The following is a 21,573-nucleotide window of genomic DNA, read 5'->3' as shown; positions in this document are numbered from 1 at the left end:
GTGCGAGCTCTCAAATTGACTGGATCCACGGTGCGCCGAGGGAGGCCCCCCGACCCCCCCCCCCTTTGGACTGGGGGGGGGGGGGTATTCCATACCCTCCAGAACCCCCGGCGCCCAGTGTATCGAAGAGCTCCCACATGCAATTTATGACTAAAACTGCAAATTTTGATGTTTAATTCGTCATATTTTAAATTAGAAGGGGGGATTTCAGGGGAAAATTTCACTAAGAAACCAATGGAGCCACTTTTAGAACCCCAAAGTTTAGTATTACCGGAGTTGTAAGCGTTTAAAGTTTCCACGTTTCGTCCGACCTCTCCTATTGACACGACCAACCGGACGTATTTCTATCAAACAGAACTATGTGCATTATGACGTGAGCCCTGACATGCACATATTCTTATGGGTCTTAGGACTCATGTCTTAATCTGCCGTGCTAAGGAAAAACGCCGTGTGAACATTCGAGAGTTGCCAAATTTCCTTCGATAAAATGTTTATTTTTGAAGACACCTTGGATATTTTTCCTTAGAATTTTCAGGAAATATACGCGAAATTGCGAACAAAATTATCTGAAAAATTGGAGGAAAAACGTTCACAAATTTTCTCGAAAATTCCTGATTCATTAGAAGAAATTTGGCAACGTCTGAAGGCTTGTATGACGTTCTTCCTTAGCACGGCAGAAATGCACACAGTTGCGTTTGGCAGCGATACGTGCAACTGTGCGGCGGAGGCCTCGTCGCGGGTCCGGTGGGAGGCTGGGGCTGAAGCGGCGCTGGCGCTCGCGGATTAGGCGTCGGCGCAGGCGCAGTGGCGAGCGGCGGAGCGCGGCGCAGGCGCAGGCCGAGCCCGGGTGTGCGCGGCGCGGTGCGCGGTGGACTCGTCTTGGTCGGGCGAGAAGAATGAGCCTGAGAATCGGTGGCGGCCTGGCGGGTCGAAATGAGGAATGAGGCGGCGTGACCCAGTGCCGGGGCCCGCGCTCCGGCTCGGGGTCGCGTCTGGGTCTGGATACGGCCGTGGTCGCGCCGACCACTTGTAAAACCAGAAACCAGCTTTCACTGCGAGCACTAACACACAGACTCCCGATTCCGACTCGCTCTAACCCGCTCCCCCCCTCCCCGGTTCAGAGATCCCCACCCGCTAGCGACCAAATTTCCGGACGCCGATGAGACGACGCCGACGACGACGGTCTAGGGGGACGTCGACGTCCCCCTCCCCGGCCGCCCCGACGTCGGGGAATTCCCGGGAAACGTGGACGCCCCTGGATTTTTCACGATCAAAGTTACCTCATCCGCAGCGTCGGTCACCGAGACCAATCGCAGATAATCTAGAGTCCCTTTATACTGAGAGTTAAGACAAAACCCCCTCACGGAGTCACAAACGGGAATGAAGATTACACAAATTGAACGTTTTTCGTAATCTTTGATCGGCTAATTCTCAAATTCCTTTCTCCGTTCCCTCTGTCATTCCGTCTGTTCCGTGTCAAACCTGTAATTCCTCGATCCATTCCAGATTATAATCTTTGCAATTGGTGAAAATGTAATCTTTGTTCCCGTTTGTGACACTGTGGAGGCCTAAAAGACGGTAACCAATCAGAAATGGTTTCACATTGTCTTAACTCTCAGTATGAAGGGACTCTACTATAATCGAGTTGATGGACAAAGAAGAAATAGAGAGAGTATAGTGCCATCCTATTGCTTAAAAAGGGATCATTTGGATTGCATTTTGCAAAAAGGAACCAAGAGCATTTCGATATCGCTATATTGTGCAGCTTTTTTCACCTTGCAAAAATAAACTGAACATCAAAACAAGTTTTATCTTAACTTCCAAAAAGCTATCAATTCATGACAAAAATTATGTATGTAATTTCAAGTTTTTCCATGGTTTTAGTAGTTGCTTTGCAAAGAATTTAAGTTGCACAATCTTGGCAACATTGGAATGCTCTTGGTCCTTTATGCAAAATGCAATCCATTTCATCTTTCCTGTGGACAATGGGAGAAAATGATGGACTAACCATAGGGTCTCTGGTGGGTTGCCGTTAGTTAGTCTATTACCCACCCCCTTTGTCCATTGCTATCACTCGCTTCCGTCAATAGGATCCCTCCTATACCTATCCCTTTCGTTTTCTTTGTCCATCAATTTCAATAATCGGCCGGCAGGAGATTCTGCTGGTTTTGCAGCGATCGGTGCAAGATTTTACTTTCGGGCGTGATGTCTAGAATTCTCGACTGTGCTCATTCCCTAACGAGAATTCCAAGTATTCCTCCTACTTCTACGGGATTTTCTTGGGGAAAAGTATATACGCCCCCGGAGTTTCAGATATGAGCATCGAATTTGTTTAACTTTCCAGCCGATTCTTCAGCTCATATTCAAATTTTTGGTGGAAGAAGAGATTCCCGTTTCCTGGTAAAAATTTCCGAATTTTCTCTAAAGCTTTTCACTCCCAGATGAATCCCGGTTTTTCCAGGTCCTAGAGGCCATGTTTTCGGGGTTCCATCGTTCGAAGGTTCACCTACCGTCTTATTGGAGGTTGAACGCGGCGACGAGTCCTAAACGACGGACAGTCCGATCACGTGGTCTGAGAGAAAAAATTTGTCCGATTCTGATGAGCCGTGGACAGCCGAGGATTGTTGCCAACAACGGCATCGGGCTCGACGAAGGCCAGTCGAAAGGAAACGAACACACGGAATACACACTTCCGGAGTAAACTTATCGGCCGCGCTGCTAATCCCCAAGCTCAACAACCAATGAGAAGGCGTGCTGCGCCCGTTGCTGCTGTAGGGTGTCTGCTAAAACTGGATGGCAAAAATCAGTACTTTGACAGCACTTTTCCAGTGCTACCCCATAAAGTTCAGGACCTCCTCGACAGAAATATTCAGTACTTTTTCGGTAATCCCCAAGCTCAACAACCAACAAGAAGGCGTGCTGCGCCCGTTGCTGCTGTAGGGTGCCTGCTAAAACTAGATGGCAAAAATCAGTGCTTTGACAGCACTTCCCCAGTGCTACCCCATGAAATTCAGGACCTCCTCAACAGAAATATTCAGTACTTTTTCGGTAATCCCCAAGCTCAACAACCAACAAGAAGGCGTGCTGCGCCCGTTGCTGCTGTAGGGTGTCTGCTAAAACTAGATGGCAAAAATCAGTGCTTTGACAGCACTTCCCCAGTGCTACCCCATGAAATTCAGGACCTCCTCAACAGAAATATTCAGTACTTTTTCGGTAATCCCCAAGCTCAACAACCAACAAGAAGGCGTGCTGCGCCCGTTGCTGCTGTAGGGTGTCTGCTAAAACTGGATGGCAACAATCAGTGCTTTGACAGCACTTTCCTAGTACTACCTCATAAAATTCAGGACCTCCTGGACAGAAATATTCAGTGCTTTTTTTTCTTCTTCATCTTTACGTGAAAAAATTCGCAAAAGTTCAAAATTCACGCGCAACACGCGGAAAAAAACAATTGCGTAATCATGAAAGTTGAAGCTCATTGGAGGCCTGAAGAAACACTGGCTGCACAGTCGCGATCTAGCAGGGAAATACTGTGCGCACTTAGAATCAATGCGCAAGGGGCGGCATAATTTTCAGGCATGTGCGATACGAGGCGAGGAATTCCGGACCCTCGCGCGGAATTTCCGTACTTTTTCCGGACTGCCTCTACAAACATCATTGCTATTTCCTGACTTTCCAGATTTTTCGGACCAGTAGTCAGTTAGACACCCTGCTGCTCCATCGCTATCCAAAAGAAAATGCTCATGCAGTCACCAGAAAGAAGCAAACTATTTCACACCTGTCGCGAAAAGGCTTGTGTAGGGTCTCTCTCCGGACAAGGAGTTAAGTGAATTTACTAAGAGTCTGCGATAGCTTTACAGGCTCTCGGTGGCAGGAAGAAGATGAGGCCCGATTGTTGGCAATTCAACATTTCTACTAGTGTTAAGCTGTTGAAGGGTCCACCTCTGCACTTAATCGAATTATCCACGCAGGGATAACGCTGAACACATAAACAGGAGTTGGCACTCATCGTAAGGCGTGAGGACTTCAAAAGGTCAAGCAGGTAATATTTACCCCGCATTTTGGGCAACCTCGATGAGTTTGAGATTCCTTCGCCTTATTTTAGGACCCAAGTTGATCTCTGATTATCTCCGAATCAGCTTGCGAGTGCTCAGGAAGGTGCCATTGAAAATTTAGAAATATTTCTAGTGAAGTTTCCCTGCACTTTTCCGAAGGGGCCAAAATGTTGAGTCCAAGACGAGCAGTTTGAGAGTGTGACCTACTCTAAAAGAGGCCACAACGAGAGCCAATCGATACCGATATCGAAACTGCACTCGAATGCGATATTTTTCCTCTGAAATACCCAGCCTTCAATACGTTGAATTTCGTTGTCAAATTTGGTACATGAATTTTTTAGTCTCGTGACAACAGAAGTGCGATCTCAGAATTCGAAAAAAATGACGAGTAGCCGAAATTATGGAGCGAATTGATGCGATATATTGCACGTCGCCCTGACACAAAAAATATCAACCGTCGAATCAACTTAACGAAATTCAACTCCAGAAAAGTTGGGATTACTCTGGTTCACCGATGACTCCGAAATAAAAGTAAAGGTGTAGGACACATGCTAAATCTCGACGGAGGGAAGAGACAGAACTCCAGAAAAGTTGGGATTACTCTAGTTCACCGATGACTCCGAAATAAAAGTAAAGGTGTAGGACACATGCTAAATCTCGACGGAGGGAAGAGACAGAACTCCAGAAAAGTTGGGATTACTGTAGTTCACAGATGACTCCGAAATAAAAGTAAAGGTGTAGGACACATGCTAAATCTCGACGGAGGGAAGGGACAGATGTATTTCACAGACTGCGTCTCGAAGACAGACAAAGGTGTGCACTTGATGACAGGTGCAGGTGGTGCGTCCCGGGTGCATTTCCGATCCTACGCCCAGATTGCCGGCGAGAGTGAATGGAACGGGACAGGCGGGACGGGTCCAGGACTCCGGGGTCCATTCAACGGTAAATCAATTGATTTTCGCCGCGTCTCCCTCCACTTTCTTCGGAATATCTACAGTTCACCTTAAAATAAGTGTTCTATCTGAGGGTGAATCTGGATTAAAATGTTGTGAGGCCTTCGTTGTGCGAAAAGTATCTGCCCTATCTGAGTCGAAATCAGTTTGGCTTCAGGCCTATATGGCGGAAATGACATGTTTCAGCGGTGGAAATATCGTGTAGGATAATCGAAATTCTACTGTATGAGATACACGTTTTTGCAATGTCACCGTCGATGTGCGAAAAAAGCTCGATACACTGAAAAAAAACTTCGGAAGCCGTACTTACGGGCTATATACACATGCCGTCCCCGTTGCGAGCTCAGAGCCCGAAAGTTCCGGGTGTAGCACCCGGGGAGCAATCAAAGCTACGGCTTTAGCACCCGAATTTTTCGGCCTCTGATTGTGAGCCCAGAACGAACGGCATATTTATACAGTCCAGAACTTTTTTTTCAGTGTACACAGGGTTGTTACAGAATTTAGAGGATGAAATTCCCTGACACATTTTTGCGGAATTCCCTGACAATTGAGGATATGCCATATGTTGAAAACGACATAATTACAGATAGTTTTCAGGCGAATTGGTTGTTCAAAACGTCAAACCTTTTTAGAAAGCGAAAGAAAGGTGACCTAGGGATTTTCCTTGACATTTCCGGGCTTTCCTTGACTTTTAAAAATTCCCTGACATTACCCGGTTTTCCCGGTACACCCTGACTATGGCAACCCTGTGCAGAATAACTCACGGGGGAAAATGACAAGGATTCGCCGTGCGAAAAATTTCGCGGTCAAGCGAAATGAAAATCGGTTCGAAGTGCGGTTCCTGCTCTCGGTCAAGTACAGCGGGCGGGACGACAGCGGCGACGGAAAAGCGGGAAATTTAGGGAAACCCGCATTTCCGCATGGCGGGGCGGCACGTATAGCGGGCGCGACGTATATTAAGCGCCGCTTCGCAGAAGAAAATGTTGCTCGATTAATTTTTCAAGAACTTGGAGTCCTCCGGGGATATCGGCTCGGGTTTCGTCGCGTCGCCGTCGCCGCACACTGGTACGAGTCGATCGGAGAGGTCGGACAAAATTCGGAAACTTTAGACGCTTGTAACTCTGCGCATTCAAACTTTGAGGTTCTGAAAGTAGTTTCATTGGTTTCCTCGGAAAATTTCCTACTAAAACCACCTCTTAAAATTTAAAATGTGACGAAATGAACATCAAAATTCGCAGTAAAACATTTCATGTCCGACCTCTCCGATTGACTTGATCCACTGTGCGCCGCCGCCGCCGTCGTCAACGTTGTCGAGCGTGCGGCGTGAATGATCGATTATCGATATTTCTCCATTTGAAGCTGTAGTAAAGAATCGATTATCAAAGTGTTCGCTGCAAACACCTTGATAATCGATCCTTTTCCATAGTTTTAAATGACAGATCAATAGATATATCGCAAAACACGCCACGCCACTGTCGAGCGTGCTTTTGATGAACAACAAGTATGTTAATCAATCGCGTTGCGCGCCCCGAGAATCGGATACATTAACATATCCTCTTTTCGATTAAAACTCGCCAGAAAAAATGGGTTAGTTACGCTTGTCGCCGAGCCGCCTTTCCATAGTCGAGTCTTACGACTCGCAAAAAAAGGAAAAAAAAATACCGACATAATTGTACCCGAATCGGAGAAAATTCGTCGCTTTACGAAGGAACGTATCTCCACTCCAAGGCTACGAAATCTACTCACACAATTATTTTTTTCTCTCTTATATTGTAAATACGTCGTGGGCGAACAATCAAAACAGGCTTTAAATCAAATGCCTGGGTCAGGGACAATTTGCTTGATGGTCAAATTTTGACCATTTTCGAAGTTGAGAAAGTTATGACGTTCAGCTCTCAAATTGCTTACGTTTTTAGGAGAAAAATTCACGAAATCTACGATATTTCTTAATGTTCTTGTGACACATACGCAAAATTTTATCGGCGATTATTGAGTAGCTGAAAAAGTATGACTATACCGACCTGTGAGAGCACTCAATTATATGTCAACCTTTCCCCCCATCATTCATACTCGAGAAGATTTCAACTGAGTGTTCGCGACGAATCGGAGGAAATCCATTGGCGAATCCAGCAAATTGGCAACGTTGTCTTTCCTACATTTAACCCTACGGAAATGTATCGATTTTTGGAGGGGCCAGGTGCTGCGACAAGAATCGATTATCTACCGTAGGTTTAAATCGAAGAAATCCGGTGTTGCCAAATTGCTGAATCCTCTGAGGAAATCCACCCACAACGCTGAGAACTCAAACACTTAGGGAACCTAAAATCATGGTCGAATATTTATTTTCTTACGGCAGCGGGACACGCTGACGAATTCATCCCGGAATTATTCGCCGAGACAAAATCTGAGATGGGCCAAATTCAGCGAGAAGCAGGACGCCGAATTCAGCGGGGCTCGAAAAGAAACTGGCGTCTCTGAGAAAACTCGTTTCATTGGCTGCTGAATTTCGATGTCATTTGTTGGGTGACTGTTTTAATCGCCACCATGAATCTCGCGATATAAGGAAAGGGGGCAAATGGCATGCTCGCCCTCCTTCCGGGATTAAGAACCTGTGACAAACGTTAATAAAAATGAACGTTTAAGTGATTTGCGTTCGAATATGCCGCTGTTTCAGACGGTGGACACTCGTTTCGGATGAAGCGGAAAAAGCATGTATTTGTGTAGGCTGCAAGCGCTGAATCTACGTGTATACATAACCTCAAACGATAAGGGTTCGGAATGTGAACACAGGTGGAAGTATACATGAAAATCAATCGGCATTGATTGCTATTCGATTAAATGGTGAGCTACTGAGGCAGGATTTTTGTTTTACCCAGATAGGATCAGATTTTCAGGTGATTTGAGCAACAATATAACCTGAGATCGATTCTTTGTCATAGTTTCATATGGAAAAAAAAATCGATACTCGACTATTAAAGCCTCATCACTGACCCAGATAGCGCAAACGCTGAGGATCCACCTTGACTTCTTTTTGTTGACTTCAAGAAACCCTGCTTTTTCCTCAATTTTCACTGTTCAGAATCCATGAAATAGGGTTGCCACAGAATTAAGAAAATTGAATTCTTCGATATTTCCCTGATTTCCCCGACGCATTTTGGTGAAATTCCCTGACAATTGAACAACTGCCTGATTGATAAAAAGACACAGTAAAAAATACAGGTCGTTGGAGTTTTTTGCCGACGTGCGTTAAAAATTCAGCAAGAGGCTCAAATCTCAATACAGAGGGAAAAAGCTCATATGAGCACAGTTTTCCCTCGAAGAGCTATCCTGTTTGGTGCAACATAGCTCACCAGTTACGTCCATTCAGAAATAGTTTCCAAGAAAAAGTTGTTCGAAACGTCAAACCCATTCTAGAGAGCAAATATGGGCGACTGAACGAATTTCCCCTGACATTTTCAGGATTTACCTGACATGTTCGTTATTTTCCCTGACAATGTAGAATTTGCACATAAAAATTTTATTGCTTCATCTGAAAGTGCCTAATGGGCTGAGTTCGCAGTATTTTTTATAAATTTTTTCAGACATGGGAAATTGAAGAAAAATTGATTCAAAAGTGAGAAAACGTGCCGCCTTATGACGTCATCTGGCGGCATTTCCCATTTAAACACATGTATTTTAGCAGAATCGGTTATTTTGTCATATATCCTCTGATAATCGCTTAATTTATGAATCAAGGGCATCTCCGTGTTCAGTTCACTCAGTAGATTCCACGAAAGCCCGAAATTCATCAAATTTCAGACCCTTGCAAGTTCTCCATTGCGGGTTTTCCCGGACTTTTTCAAAATTCCCTGACATGTCCCGGTTTTCCGTGACCGTGGCAACCCTGATAAAATTTATTCGACCTGGGGGGGAGGGGCTTAGGAGGAGCGGGGGAACGGACAAAAAAGCGCTACGAGAAAGGCCGTTTACGTAAAGGTCCCGCGGACGACACGACGGCAAAGGCGAAAATGAGCGGCGCACGATACCTCGGATCGGAGCACGACGGCGGCGAAACAGGTGTTGCGCATACATTAAATCCGCGCGGGGCCGGAAGTGAGAATCCTTAGCACAGAGGAAGAGAGCAGAGGTGAGGGGCCTAGACAATAATTCCCATTAAAATTAGCCGTCGCTCGTTATTCCTCCTCGCCGTCCGCGCGTTTCGTCCCGACGTAACTAATCGCGATCGATGCGCCGCCCGCACCGCCCCGCGGCACCCGGAAAAATCGGCAACGTCACATTTTCAATGTCACTGAACTGTCGCCGACGCCGAGGCATTGAGCTGTCCGCTTTTTTATCGGCATTTGACACCCGGCTTCAAAACCAAAATAGGCTGAGGAAAAACGTCCTATGCGCATTCCGATGCTGCCAAATTTTCGCTCAGAAAATATTGATTTTTCTCCCGGAAGGCGACGGCGGCGTGGACGTCCTGTGAAAGGTTGGCGACAAGGGATGGAGGAGGAGATCAGGAGGTGCCAATTGCCTGATGATCTTTGGGAGGATAGGGGGCAATGGCGATTGGGCGTCGCAGAGAGCGAGGCTGCGCTATAAAAGCGAATGTTCATTCTTTAGAATAAAACCGATTTTATGATTCATATGATTCATATAATAATTATGTTCGGTTCATGTAACCTAACTTCTTTCATCAGTTGTTTTGACGTCATAAGTTCGGTTTTACGAACTTGAAGTTGGGATTTACGAACTAAAAGTTGGGTTTGACGAACCGAATGGTGGGGATGATATAGGGCACTGTGCTCTCCTTCGCTTTGTGCAATTTTACTTACTTGTAAGTCGGAATAGTTGTATCACGCTTTTCGCTCCATCAAACTTTTCTACTCATCGTTTAAATCTCTGAGTAAGCAGAAAAGAGACCAAGCTCTTTTTCATTGTTGTGGATATGCGTGAAAGTTATGTTGCTTCATAATTTTGACCGGATCTATGAAAAGGGACCACGTTTTACGAAAGAGAATTCCCGAAACTTCGAACTTGGCGCAAAAAACGATAACGGGAAGCGCCTGCAAAACTGCAGGGATACTTCAAGCATCGCGCAATCTAACCGATCCCGTCTCGCTCTCAACTCTGCAGGACCAGCGAATCGCCCCGAAACAACTTTGAGTACGAAAAAAATGGAGCTTTAAGAGCTAATAACTCCGTTTATTAACAACTTCGAGGTTCTAAAAATGGCTCCATTGGTTTTCTCATAAAATTTTCTTCCCGAGGCACCCCTTGAAATTTAAAATGTGACGGAATGAGTATCAAAATTTGTAGTGTTAGTCAAAAATTTCATGTCTGAGCTCTCCAATGGAGATGTTGCATGTGTGAGGAATTTGCGATTAGACTGTTAATTCGTATGCAAAAGTTCGCGAGAAACACGATGGTGCCATTGGTTTTCTCTGAAATCAACTCTCAAGCTCAAAAAAGCGCTCAAGTTGAGGCCAAAACAGAAGGGATATTCCACGCTACCCTATGAGAGTCCCTACCTCTGTATCAAGACAATCTCTTTATGCGAAGATAGGGAGCAAATACATCAACAGGGTTGCCGTGTTTTCAGTTTTAGAGTCCCCAAATAAAGTTGCAGCCGTGTCAATGTATTTGCTCCCTATCTTTGCATGGAGAGTTTGACTTGATGTAGAGGTGGACTCTCAGGATAGCGTGGGATATCCCCTCCATTTTGGTCTCAACTTGTGAGCTTATTTTGAGCTTGGGAGTTGATTTCAGAGAAAACTAGTGGCACCATCGTGTTTCTCGCGACGTTTTACATGAGAATCAACAGTCAAATCGCAAATTCCCCACACATGCAACATCTCCATTAACTCGATCCACTGAGCGACGTATGAACATCGCGAAGCTTCTCAAGTTGAGCAGCACTGTTGCGGCAGAGAAAACGTACCGATTCAGGGCAACTGAGACGTTCATTGCAGAAACGACATATGGACTACATTTTACAATTTGGACCTACAGATTCTAGCCCGGTTTAAAAACAACGTATGTGCCATTAGTTTTCATATGCACATACGTGTTTTTCCAGAAGAGCCAGAATTTAAAGTTCCAAATTACAAAATGCAGTCCATGTGACGTGCGCACTCCTGAGAGTACGGCGAGACGGAGAGGCGTCAACCTAAAAACGTAGGGTCCGCGACGACGGTCCAAGCATAGAGTGTGCGGGCTGTGACGCGCTGCAGGTGCAAGCTGCGCGGATTGTTTTTGAGTCGTTGCACACGCTTTTTCGTCTCGGATACTGTGGCACTGGTCTCGACTTAAAGGACACCTTGTACTCGCTTGTCTATTGGGCAGAGCTAAAAAATTGACACACTCAACCGGTTTTAATTTGATAATGATCGATAAACGCAACTGCTGCGCCGCGCCGCAGCGGCGTTGCACCGCAGGGCTTTTTGCCGAGCCGGCCAGGTTGCCGAACTTTCGTTGGCGAATTTGCGTGCCGTGAAATGGGTCCCTCGGGTTATGACTAAACAGCCACCACTTTGAAACACACTTTGAACGTGTGTCCAGCCCTTAACGGCCTCAACTTTGAAAGCTTTTTTTCAAACTTGGGAGCTTCATCAAGAGAAACCAGTGGGAGAACCATCTTCCCAAAATTTCGCCAAAAATTACGTGGAGAAATCGAAAACCAACACCCTGAATATTCTTCGGCGGCGAGCTGATTATTGATATTGATAGACAAAGCTATAGACAAAGGAGACAATTGGGAAAATGGAGGGATCCTATTGGTGGAAGCGGGTGGTTGCAATGAGCTTACTGACAGTCACCCACAAGAGACCCTTTGGTTGGTCCATGAATTTTCCCTTGTCCATTGCAACCAACCGCTTCCACCGATAAGATCTCTTTCCTTCTCTCTTTCTTTCTTCTGTTATCTCTTTGTCTTCTCCTTCCTTTAATCTCAATAACCAACCTGTTGTCGGACCGCGCGCTGCGTGGCGACAGCTTCTGAACCTATCGGATCCCTGCATAGAGTACATAGAGTCGTAATGTAATTGGGAGAGCTGGCGCCACTTTTAAGCATTTTCCATGTCCCGAATTCCGAGACTCCTGTGTGACGCCGGGTCACTTTTTCGATACATAATCGATTGTTTGCGATACACGGGTACCCGGCCATCCGATGACAACAACAACAACAACAAAGGAGATAGGAATCACCACGTATTTCACACCGCCATTTTGGATCGAACATATATCGAAAAAGTGACCCGAACTCGGCGCACACCGGGCTCGGAACTCGTCGAGCAGAACATGGCGCCAGCTCTCCCATTTACATTACGACTCTATGTACTCTATGGATCCCTGGGAGGCTTTTCTCGGGCTCCGTTCCCGAGGGGCAAGCGCCGCTTTTCCCGGGCTCCGTTCCCGAGAGGCAAGCGCCGCTTTTCCTTGACGTTTCCGTCAAATTTGCAGAGTGAAGGAGCCGCGTTAATGTAAATCCCCGGACCTTGCAGCTGCAAGCGGCCAATTAGAGATTACTGCCAGCCGCACTGGTTGGAAGTGGCAGGGGCCTGGTTCGCGGTGCGGCGCGGCGGTGGGGCTACGCCGCGGCTGGTTTGGGCGTGGTCTGCCCTGGTAAAACTGGCGTAGCCGTGGTTGCTGGTCAGTCTGGCAGCGGGGAAAATTACGCCATTTGTACTTGACCATAGCAAGAACCAGGAGCTCCGGCCGCGGAACGCCCGCCGGACCGAGCCTTAGGTTCTCGTGTTAAAGGTACAACTTCGAACCTATCCAGCGGGTTAATTGTTGAAATTGATAGACAAAGCGATGGACCAAGAGGACATAATAAATATGGAGCGATTCTATTGGTTAATATAGGTGTTTCTCATGTATAAGGGGGTAAATGATGGACTAAGTAAAAGGTCTCTCATAAGTTGCCGTTAGAAAGACGATTGCCTACCTTCTTTGTCTATGGCAACCACCCGCTTCCACCAATAGGATCCCTCCAGCGGGCCGATTGTTGAAATCGATAGACAAGGCTATAGACAAAGAAGACATAGGGAGTATGGAGCTATCCTATTGGTTGAAATGGGTGGTTCCTATAGACTAAGGGAGAAAATGATGGATTAACTATCGGGTCCCTCGTGGGTTGCTGTTTGTTAGTCTATTGCCTTCTTCCTTTGTCCATTGCAACCACCCGTTTCCACCAATAGGATCCCTCCATATATCTTTTGTCTTCTTTGTCTATCAATTTCAATAATCGGCCCGCAGGATCCCTATTTCTTCTTTGTCTACAGCTTTGTTCATCAATTTCAATAATCGGCCCGCAGGCACGCATACATGGGTCATTAAAAAACCTGCAGCGCCTTCAATTTTTTGAATGCGACACGCACGTCCCTCGAACACGAATAGCCGTATCCTGGCGTTGTCATCGAAAAGGCTGCAGCGCCTTCAATTTTTTTCGCTCGTGGTGCCGAGATGAGATAAGTTTTGCAGTATCCATGACGTAATGTGCGTAACGTCCGTGGCGTCGTTCTATTTCAGAGCTGGAACAAAGTTTTTTCTATTCTGCTACGGGCTATCCAGTGGCGGGGCATGCTTTGCGACGACGAGAAATCAAACATATAAAAATAACAAAAGTTGTATAAAAATGGAAAAATTTTACTTACTCCTTCATTCCCATTATCTAGGAACTGGATTGTGGGGTTTTCATTGCATTTATTCTGAAACAAACCAGTAAACAATACGACATTAGAATTATTACGAACAGAGACACAAATGAGGTTGCATAATTTGATGAATAAATTCAGACGTGACTTTAGTCACGGATGTAGGAATCGATATTCGGTACGAATCGATTCATTCTATTTCACAGCATATGCAGAGGTTAAATTTCTTGGATTCGATTTGGTGGGGCTGAAACCGATTGCAGGGGTTTTAGAGGACTCGATTCAAGCGATGACTAAAGCTCTTCCTTAAGTATCGATGGAGTACGCCTATCGAACACTTTCGATGTCTACCTCCGATGGTATTCAGAAACCGTTCAAAACAGACGACTGCGAACTAAACTTGGACGGTGTTACGGAAAATCACACGCATGTCTCCTTGGTGAATAAGAAAGTGCAACGCTCGAAAAACACTTCATACTCACCGAGTCATATAGTTTAAATTCATGAGTACGCTTCTGTGAGAGGAACAGAGCGGTGGCAAAGCGTGAATGATCGATAATCCGACATTTCGCCGTTCGTAGCTACGGTAAAGAATCGAATATCAAGGTGTTCGTTGCGAACAACCTGTTTATCGATCCTTTTCCGTAGGTTTAAACGGCCAATCAATCGATATATCGTAAAGCACGCCACGCCACTGAATTGAGGATACATTTGTTTCCAGAATTAGAAATGTTTCATGATGAATCATACATGAGACGGTAAGCTACACCGAGACCATCACTTCTCACTGTGGATCAACAATTATATAGGCTCACAAAATGTAATTGCACGTGCTTGGCATACGGGGCACCCTTAAAAAGGTTGGCATCCTAATTTTTATAGCACCTATTTGAGGGGCAAGACACATGCCAATGACGCCTCGCCGCTGCGATGGAAACGATTCAATTCATAAGTACGAAATAACTATGTACTCCAGTAAGCGTTAATTCTAAATTCTCAATCGCCGAATAACTAAAATCTAATTGAGTCAAATCGGCCGGTAAACTTATCTAAATCGTGCTTACGAATGTAATAAGTTTTACCTGTTCGGAGTGACTCTACACACATTTTTAAGTAAATGTGCATTGAGGGAGATAGGATAGACATTTTTGAAAAACTTGATTTCACTTATTCGCCGAATGAACAATTATCAATGGTTAATTCGAGCTGCGTTGATCTTGGTTTTTTCGCGAGCGGAAAGTTTAATTCCTTGATTGTAATGTAAACAACGACGCTTATCTCTCACGTATGTGTTGATTCTAGAAATTGTCAATATGCCCACTGTGATTTTGCACGAACTTAGCGTGAGTAATAATGTCTTGAGCTGCACACAGAGCTTCGATCTTGAAGGATAGTTTTCTATTAGGGAATGTCCTTTCATGGGGAAATCGATGAGATGACCTACCGTAACTTCGCGGTGCTGAAGCTAATAAAGATGAAACTTGCGGGGTATTTTCCAGCAAAATAAATTTCCCATTCGAATGTCCCCGGAAAACCAGGGAATAGACAACCCAGAGTCATTATCCAACACAGCGGGCTAATAATTGGACTACATTTTGCAATTAGGAACTATGATTTCCAAAATGTAGTCCAATTGACATTGATAGACAAAGCCATAGAGAGAGAAAACGAAGGGAAAATGGATCGATCTTATTGGGCGAAACGGGCGATTCTTTTAGACTAGGGGGGGGGGGGGGCGGCGCCACTATATACTGCCGCGTTCGAGGAAAACGCCGCATAAACTTTCAGAGGCTGCCATACTTCCTTCACCGCGAAAATTTTGAAGGTTTTCTCTTAAAATTTTCGGACAATTTTTCCGCGCTTTAATCTAGAATATCTGGAAATTTCAAGGGAAACTATCCAAAACTTTCCTTACAAATACACGTTTTATTCGAGGAAATTCGGCAACTCTCGAAGGTTCATATGGCGTCCTTCCTTAGAACGGTTGACAGGGTCTCTTGGATTGCCGTTCATGAACGTACCTCCTAAATCCTTTGAGACTACCCGCTTGCACCAATAGAATTCCCCCATTTCCCTTTTGCCTATCAATTACAATAATTAGCCGGCAGAAGCTGAAAGCGAGGGAGCTTGCTGGGAATTTGCTCCGCTTAAGAGATGAGCAGGTATACAGATAACAACGACCAAAGTTGATGCTTTCCCATTCAATGAGCGAATAATTACCGACGGCAGCGGAAAAGAAGAAAAAAAACCAACGGGGGGACGGGAAACAGGCAGAAAAACAACGAATTATTATTCTATCGAGAGCCGCCTCGCCGCACAGTGGATCGATACAATCGGGGGGATCAGAACAAAATTTGCAAACTTTAAACGCTCATAACTACGTTCATACAAAACTTTGAGGGTTCAAGAGTGGTTCCATTGGTTTTCTCGTGAAATTTTCCATCAGAAACACCCCTCAGAATTTAATATGTGACAAAATAAACATAAAAATTTGCAGTTTTAGTCAAAAATGTCAAGTCCGACCCCTGTAATTGACTCGCTCCACTGTGCGCCGCCGTGTTTGCTCGTCACTCGTCTCGGGGAGACGACGGGAGGGGGCGAGAAGGGGGGGGGGCGATGACGTTTATGATAAATGATGCTTATTTTGCAACACACCGCGCTCCGTGCGGCACGGCGGCCGATCCTCCGTCGAGCTAGGCGCCGTGTCACGTGACGTCACAGACCGCGTGCGCCCGTGACGTCGGTCTCACGTCACCTCCTTGAAATTCAGCCACCCCCGCCCCCCCCCCGCCGCGACCGCGACGGCGGCGCATCGCTTCCAGACGACGGGGAAAAGCCACGTTTGGGCCTGCAAAAACAGTGCGGGCTCGAGCGAATTTCAGGAACGGACGGCACAGCCTCGACACCGGAGACGTCATCGGATTGGAGTAGGTTTTAAAGTTAGGAATACCATACCTGGCTCAGTTTAGAAACGACGTATGTGTACCATTCTTTCCCCTAAGCACATAAAAGTTTGGCGGGGGAGCCAGGAAGCGTAGTTTCTGATTGCAAATTGAAAATTCGAATGAAAACGATTGTGCGAATTTCAGTAGAGTTTATGTACAGTACGGAGCAAATGCCTTAAAATTTTCGAAGGAATTATCATCTTCAACCAGAACGAAGTCCAATTGGACAGCGTTAAGCAGAAAAGAACCAAGTCACATCGGCCACTGCCAAATTTAATCGGGCAGTTAATTTTTTTACACGAAAACGGTTGTGCGGATTGTTGCGCAAATTTCAGCGGATTTCCGGCATAGTACGAAGCAAATCCCTTTCAATTTTCAAAGAAATCCGCACGTACGTTTTCTTGCAAAATATGAAATTTCCCAGTTAAATCTGGCAATAGCGGAAGTGGCTTTGTTTCTTTTCTGCTCAACGCGGTCCAATTATGTTTCGGTAGGTCGGGACGATGACGGATAGAGTTTCCTTCGTGAAGTTTCAGCTACACGATCAAATTAAGCTATCAAACTGATGCTCTGATTGGTGGAAAACGACCTGAGGTGAGGATGCGACCAATGAGAGGCCCAATTTGATGGCTCAATTTGATCGTGTAACTGGACCTCAGGACCTACCCGATCTGCCAAAATTCGACGACACGGAGAGAGGGCGATTCAGTATACGTGGCCTGCGCACAACGCGAGGAAATCTGTAAGCTCACGGGGACATTTTTCAATAAATGGTTTTTCTTTTTACAATCATCAACTTTTCTGTTTTGCTTAAAAGCGAAATATCTGGTACAATAAGAAAAGCAGGCTGGAATCGGACACTTTTTCTCTAAACCTATCCTCTAAGATATTATTGAGTCACTTATGGGACGAAAAAAAAGGCAGTGAACTCTCCAAAATTCCCTGCCTTTGGGACTTCGACCGAACAGTGTCGAGGCGTGAATGATCGATTATCGATATTTCCCCATTCGAAGCTATCGTATAGAATCGATTATAAAGTTATTCGATGCGAACGCCCTGTCTATCGATCTTTTTCTATAACTTTAAATGACAAATCAATCGATGTATCGCAAAGCACGCCATATTCCACTGATCGAGGGATGGAAGGTCTCTGGGAGGACTACCGAAAGCAATGGCAAGGCGCGAATGATCGAATATCGATTATCGATAAATCCCCTTTTGAAGCCGTGGTAAAGAATCGATTGTTAAGGTGCTCATCTTGAACACCAGTGGCGTGGCGAGAATGATCGATTGACGATATTTCCCCATTTGAAGCTATGGTAAAGAATCGATTATTAAGGTGTTCGTTGCGAACGCCCTGCTAATCGATTCTTTTCGATAGGTTTAAATGGTAGATCAATCGACCTATTCGAAAGGTGGAAGCGGAAGGAGAAGGTAAACGAAGAGATTCAATTCGCACGTGAAAGGAGGCAGCAGATGCAGATGCTGACAACCTTTCGACCCCGGCCGCGACGCCGCACAATGGGCCGATTCAACAGGAGAGATCGGACAAAATTTTGAAACTTTAAACACCTACACCTCCGTTTATACAAAACTTTGAGGCTCTAAAAGAGGCTCCATTGGTTTCCTCGAGAGATTCGTCTTTTTGAGCACCTCTTAAAACTTTTAATGCGACGAAATAAACAAAAATTTGCAGTTTTTGTTAAAAATTTTATGTCCGACTTCTATACTTGGCTTGGTCCACTGTGCGCCGCGTGCTGTATGCTGCCCTCGAGACACGGACATAGACACCACGTTGCCGAATTTTGCCAAAAAAGAAGAAAAAAGAGAAAGAGGTACTTGTTTTCTTGTGCTCAGCGCAAAGAGACAGGTCCGACATGGACATGCGCATTCGCTCTGGGATTAGCGGGTTCCTAACAAACAGCAGAATCGTCTGAAATGTCTTTTTCTCGAAGTTAGAACCACGGTTTAGAAAGTAGGATGCATCGAAAAAGTCAGGGACTCGAGGTTTGAGGTATATGAAAGAAGAGAAATTTTACTTGATGACACTCGACCCGATGAAGATGGTCTAGATTGTCCACATCAGAATGAAAACCTCAAGTTTGTTGAAAATTATACTTCCCTACTTTTTGGTGACAGATGAAACAACAACGCGTATTGATTTTCCGCTTGAATTTCCGAAAATTGTTTAACATTTCCTGCTTGGCCCAAGTTTTGGATTAAGTTCCTAATTTTTCACAACCTGTTGTTGATTTCCTCAATTTGAAAACTGAGTTAATTTCAAACTTACCAAGCTAAAACAACTAGAAAAAAGGGACCTAGAAGGGCTGCAGACCATCATTTTTTCGAACCTGGTCCCTTGGTAATAAGAGGTCCTAGACTTAAAAATAAGCTAGCCTACAATGCCCTTTAATAAAGAGGGATGTTGCCAAATGTCCCCTACAACATTTTTATTGTAAACAAATTGTTTGTGCTTCTTCCTTAAAATTTGCCGATAAATGAAATTATATTGGGAATACATTTTTTTCGGAAAATGGCTTCACAAATTGCACGAGAATTTCGTGATTTTGAAATTAAGTGCGGCGACGTCTAGAGGCTTATACTGCCGTGCTAAGGAAGAACGCCATATGAACATTCAAGAGTTGCCAAGTTTTCTTCCATAAAATGTTTGATTTTCAGGAAAGTTATGAATATTCTCCCTTGAAAATTTCAGAATCTTCAGGCAAAATTGTGAACAAAATTATCCGAAAAATTGGGAAGAAAATATTCATAAGTTTACCAGAAAATTCGCGTTTCACGAAAGAAATTTAGCAACGCCTGAAGGTTCATACGGCGTTCTTCCTTAGTACGGCAGTATACAGCGACAGCGTTCCTTCTATAAGCGCGGGTCCGCGGGAGTTGTATGCGAGGCGAAAGATGCTCGAAGAGGCTGCCACCGGAGAGAAAGTGTTCCAATTCTCAAGAGTGGAAGGTCGAGGGTGGTGAGGGTGATGCACGCACCCTTGCGCCTCACCGGGCAGACACACCTGTTGACCCGGGATCAATGGACGCCACCCCAGGAACCCCAGGGATCCCGCAGGAGTCACGGAGGGAGGTCGCCAGGTCGCGCTTCTCCTTCTAGCGGTGAGACTCATCCCCCTAGACCGAATATCCTCAGCTATGCTCGCCCTCGCCCTCTTCTTCCTAACCTCACTTGTTGCTCTTTTTACCATCATACAACTTCAGATGCCCCATTGAATCGCAAAAAAACCGCCATAGAAATTTAAGCTAGGAATTCCTAACTCTATTCTTACTAACTTGGCAATTGGAACTTGTGTTGGAACAGATGCGCTAACTTCGATGCCCTTCATAAAAATCGGCTGTCTTTAATGCAAATTGAGAATTTTCTAGTTACCGAGTTGGTGTGTTTTCGTTCTCACTGATTCAAATCCTCCCGTAATTACGAAAAACAGCTCTTATTTGCCATGCGACGGTTAATTCACGCACTTTTCACTCTTTGAAAATTATTCACTTAAAATTGGCGCCTTTTTTCGCCGCGAGTAATTTACAATAAAAATAAGCGCAGACGCTGAAACGTTGAAATCAAGATACGGATTTTTCAACTCGGGCGTCGATATACTCAAATCGTATGCAAAAACTTGGGGAAATAATTACTCGGGCGGAGCAAGCGCAAGCGTTCCTAGCCTCGGCGTCGGCTTCAATGTCAGGTGTAGGAAGTGGAGACCGAAAGAGGGAAATCTCGAAGCCAGTGAAAACTAACGGAAATGAAAGCTCTCATTATCCGCTACCAACTTACGGCTCAATCCAGCTTGGGCACCCACCATTCATCGCTTAATAATCGACAGGCCGCAAGACGGAGCTCATTCGCCTCCCGCCCTCCCACATGCCGGGAATAAGCAAAACGCTGAATGGCCACACTCGTGGAAAACCCATGTTTTCATCCTATGTTGTCTCAAAAGTCAGGAATTTTTTTAAAAATTGGTCAAAGAAAATACACGGAGAAAAAAACCTCGTGCGTGGGACCCGAAGTTTAGGTCATATGGATCTCTGAAGTTTCCGGATTGAGCATCTGAACACTTTAGGTCTAGCTGTCGAGGTTCGGATCACACATCTGAACCTTCAGTTCTTACATCTGAAGTACTTCAGATGTGAGAACCGAAGTTTTTCGGATGTGAAAACCGAAGTACTTCAGATGTAAGAACTGAAGTTTCAGATGTGTGATCCAAACCTCAGCAGCTGGACCTAAAGAGTTCAAATGTTCAATCCGAAAACTTCAGAGATCCATATGACCTAAACTTCGGGTCCCACGCACGAGGTTTTTTTTCTCCGTGTAGGGGTGCAGCAAGTTTGAACTTCGTGCTTGTGTGCAAAGTACTTGTACTTCGGCACCAAACATATTCTTTTTAGACCAATTTCTGTGCAATTGTATAAGTGTCTGATTATTTACATTTTTACGTGTTGGCGTGTTTGTTAGTGTTGGCTCACTGATTCATTTGTGAATACGATTTAAAAATAAATTAATGAAAAGTTCAAAATAAGTAACACTTTCATTGAGTGTGAACTCATTCCTGAAATTCATAGACAAAGCGATAGATTGGTGAAGGCGGGTGATTGCAATGGACAGAGGAGGTAAGTAATAGACTAACAGAACGGCAACCCACGAGAGACCCTATACAGTTAGTCCATCATTTCCCCCTTAGTCTATGATTACCACCCGTTTCAACCAATAAGATTGCTCCATACTCCCCACGTTTTTTGTTTGTCTACAGCTTTGTCTATCAATTTCAATTATCAGCCCGCTGATCAGAAATACTTTCCGCAGACGTGAAGGTTTCAGCGATGGTGGGAAAATGTAGCGCGCTCTGCTGTATGCGGAGCGGAAATTATGACTTGCATTGAACGTTGAATTCGTCAAAACACAGTTCATATCAACTATCAGATTCGCGACATTCATTTTCCCTACTTAGGCACGTTTTTTCAC

General features: G+C 45.0%; 1 protein-coding gene across 1 annotated transcript in view; it reads right to left on the bottom strand.

Moving 5' to 3' along the window:
- Su(Tpl) (Suppressor of Triplolethal) overlaps positions 1–21,573 on the bottom strand; it is a 71,491-nt gene that overhangs the window by 24,055 nt on the left and 25,863 nt on the right. Inside the window, exon 2 of the mRNA XM_019049694.2 lies at positions 13,648–13,701. Within this exon, the coding sequence (XP_018905239.2) occupies positions 13,648–13,701 (54 nt within the window). The remainder of the gene's footprint in view (positions 1–13,647; positions 13,702–21,573) is intronic.

The sequence above is a fragment of the Bemisia tabaci genome, chromosome 4, assembly GCF_918797505.1.
Source record: "Bemisia tabaci chromosome 4, PGI_BMITA_v3".
NCBI classification, from domain to species: domain Eukaryota; kingdom Metazoa; phylum Arthropoda; class Insecta; order Hemiptera; family Aleyrodidae; genus Bemisia; species Bemisia tabaci.
The sequence above is the reverse complement of the archived record's forward strand: the minus strand, read 5'-3'. Positions and strand labels throughout refer to the sequence as shown.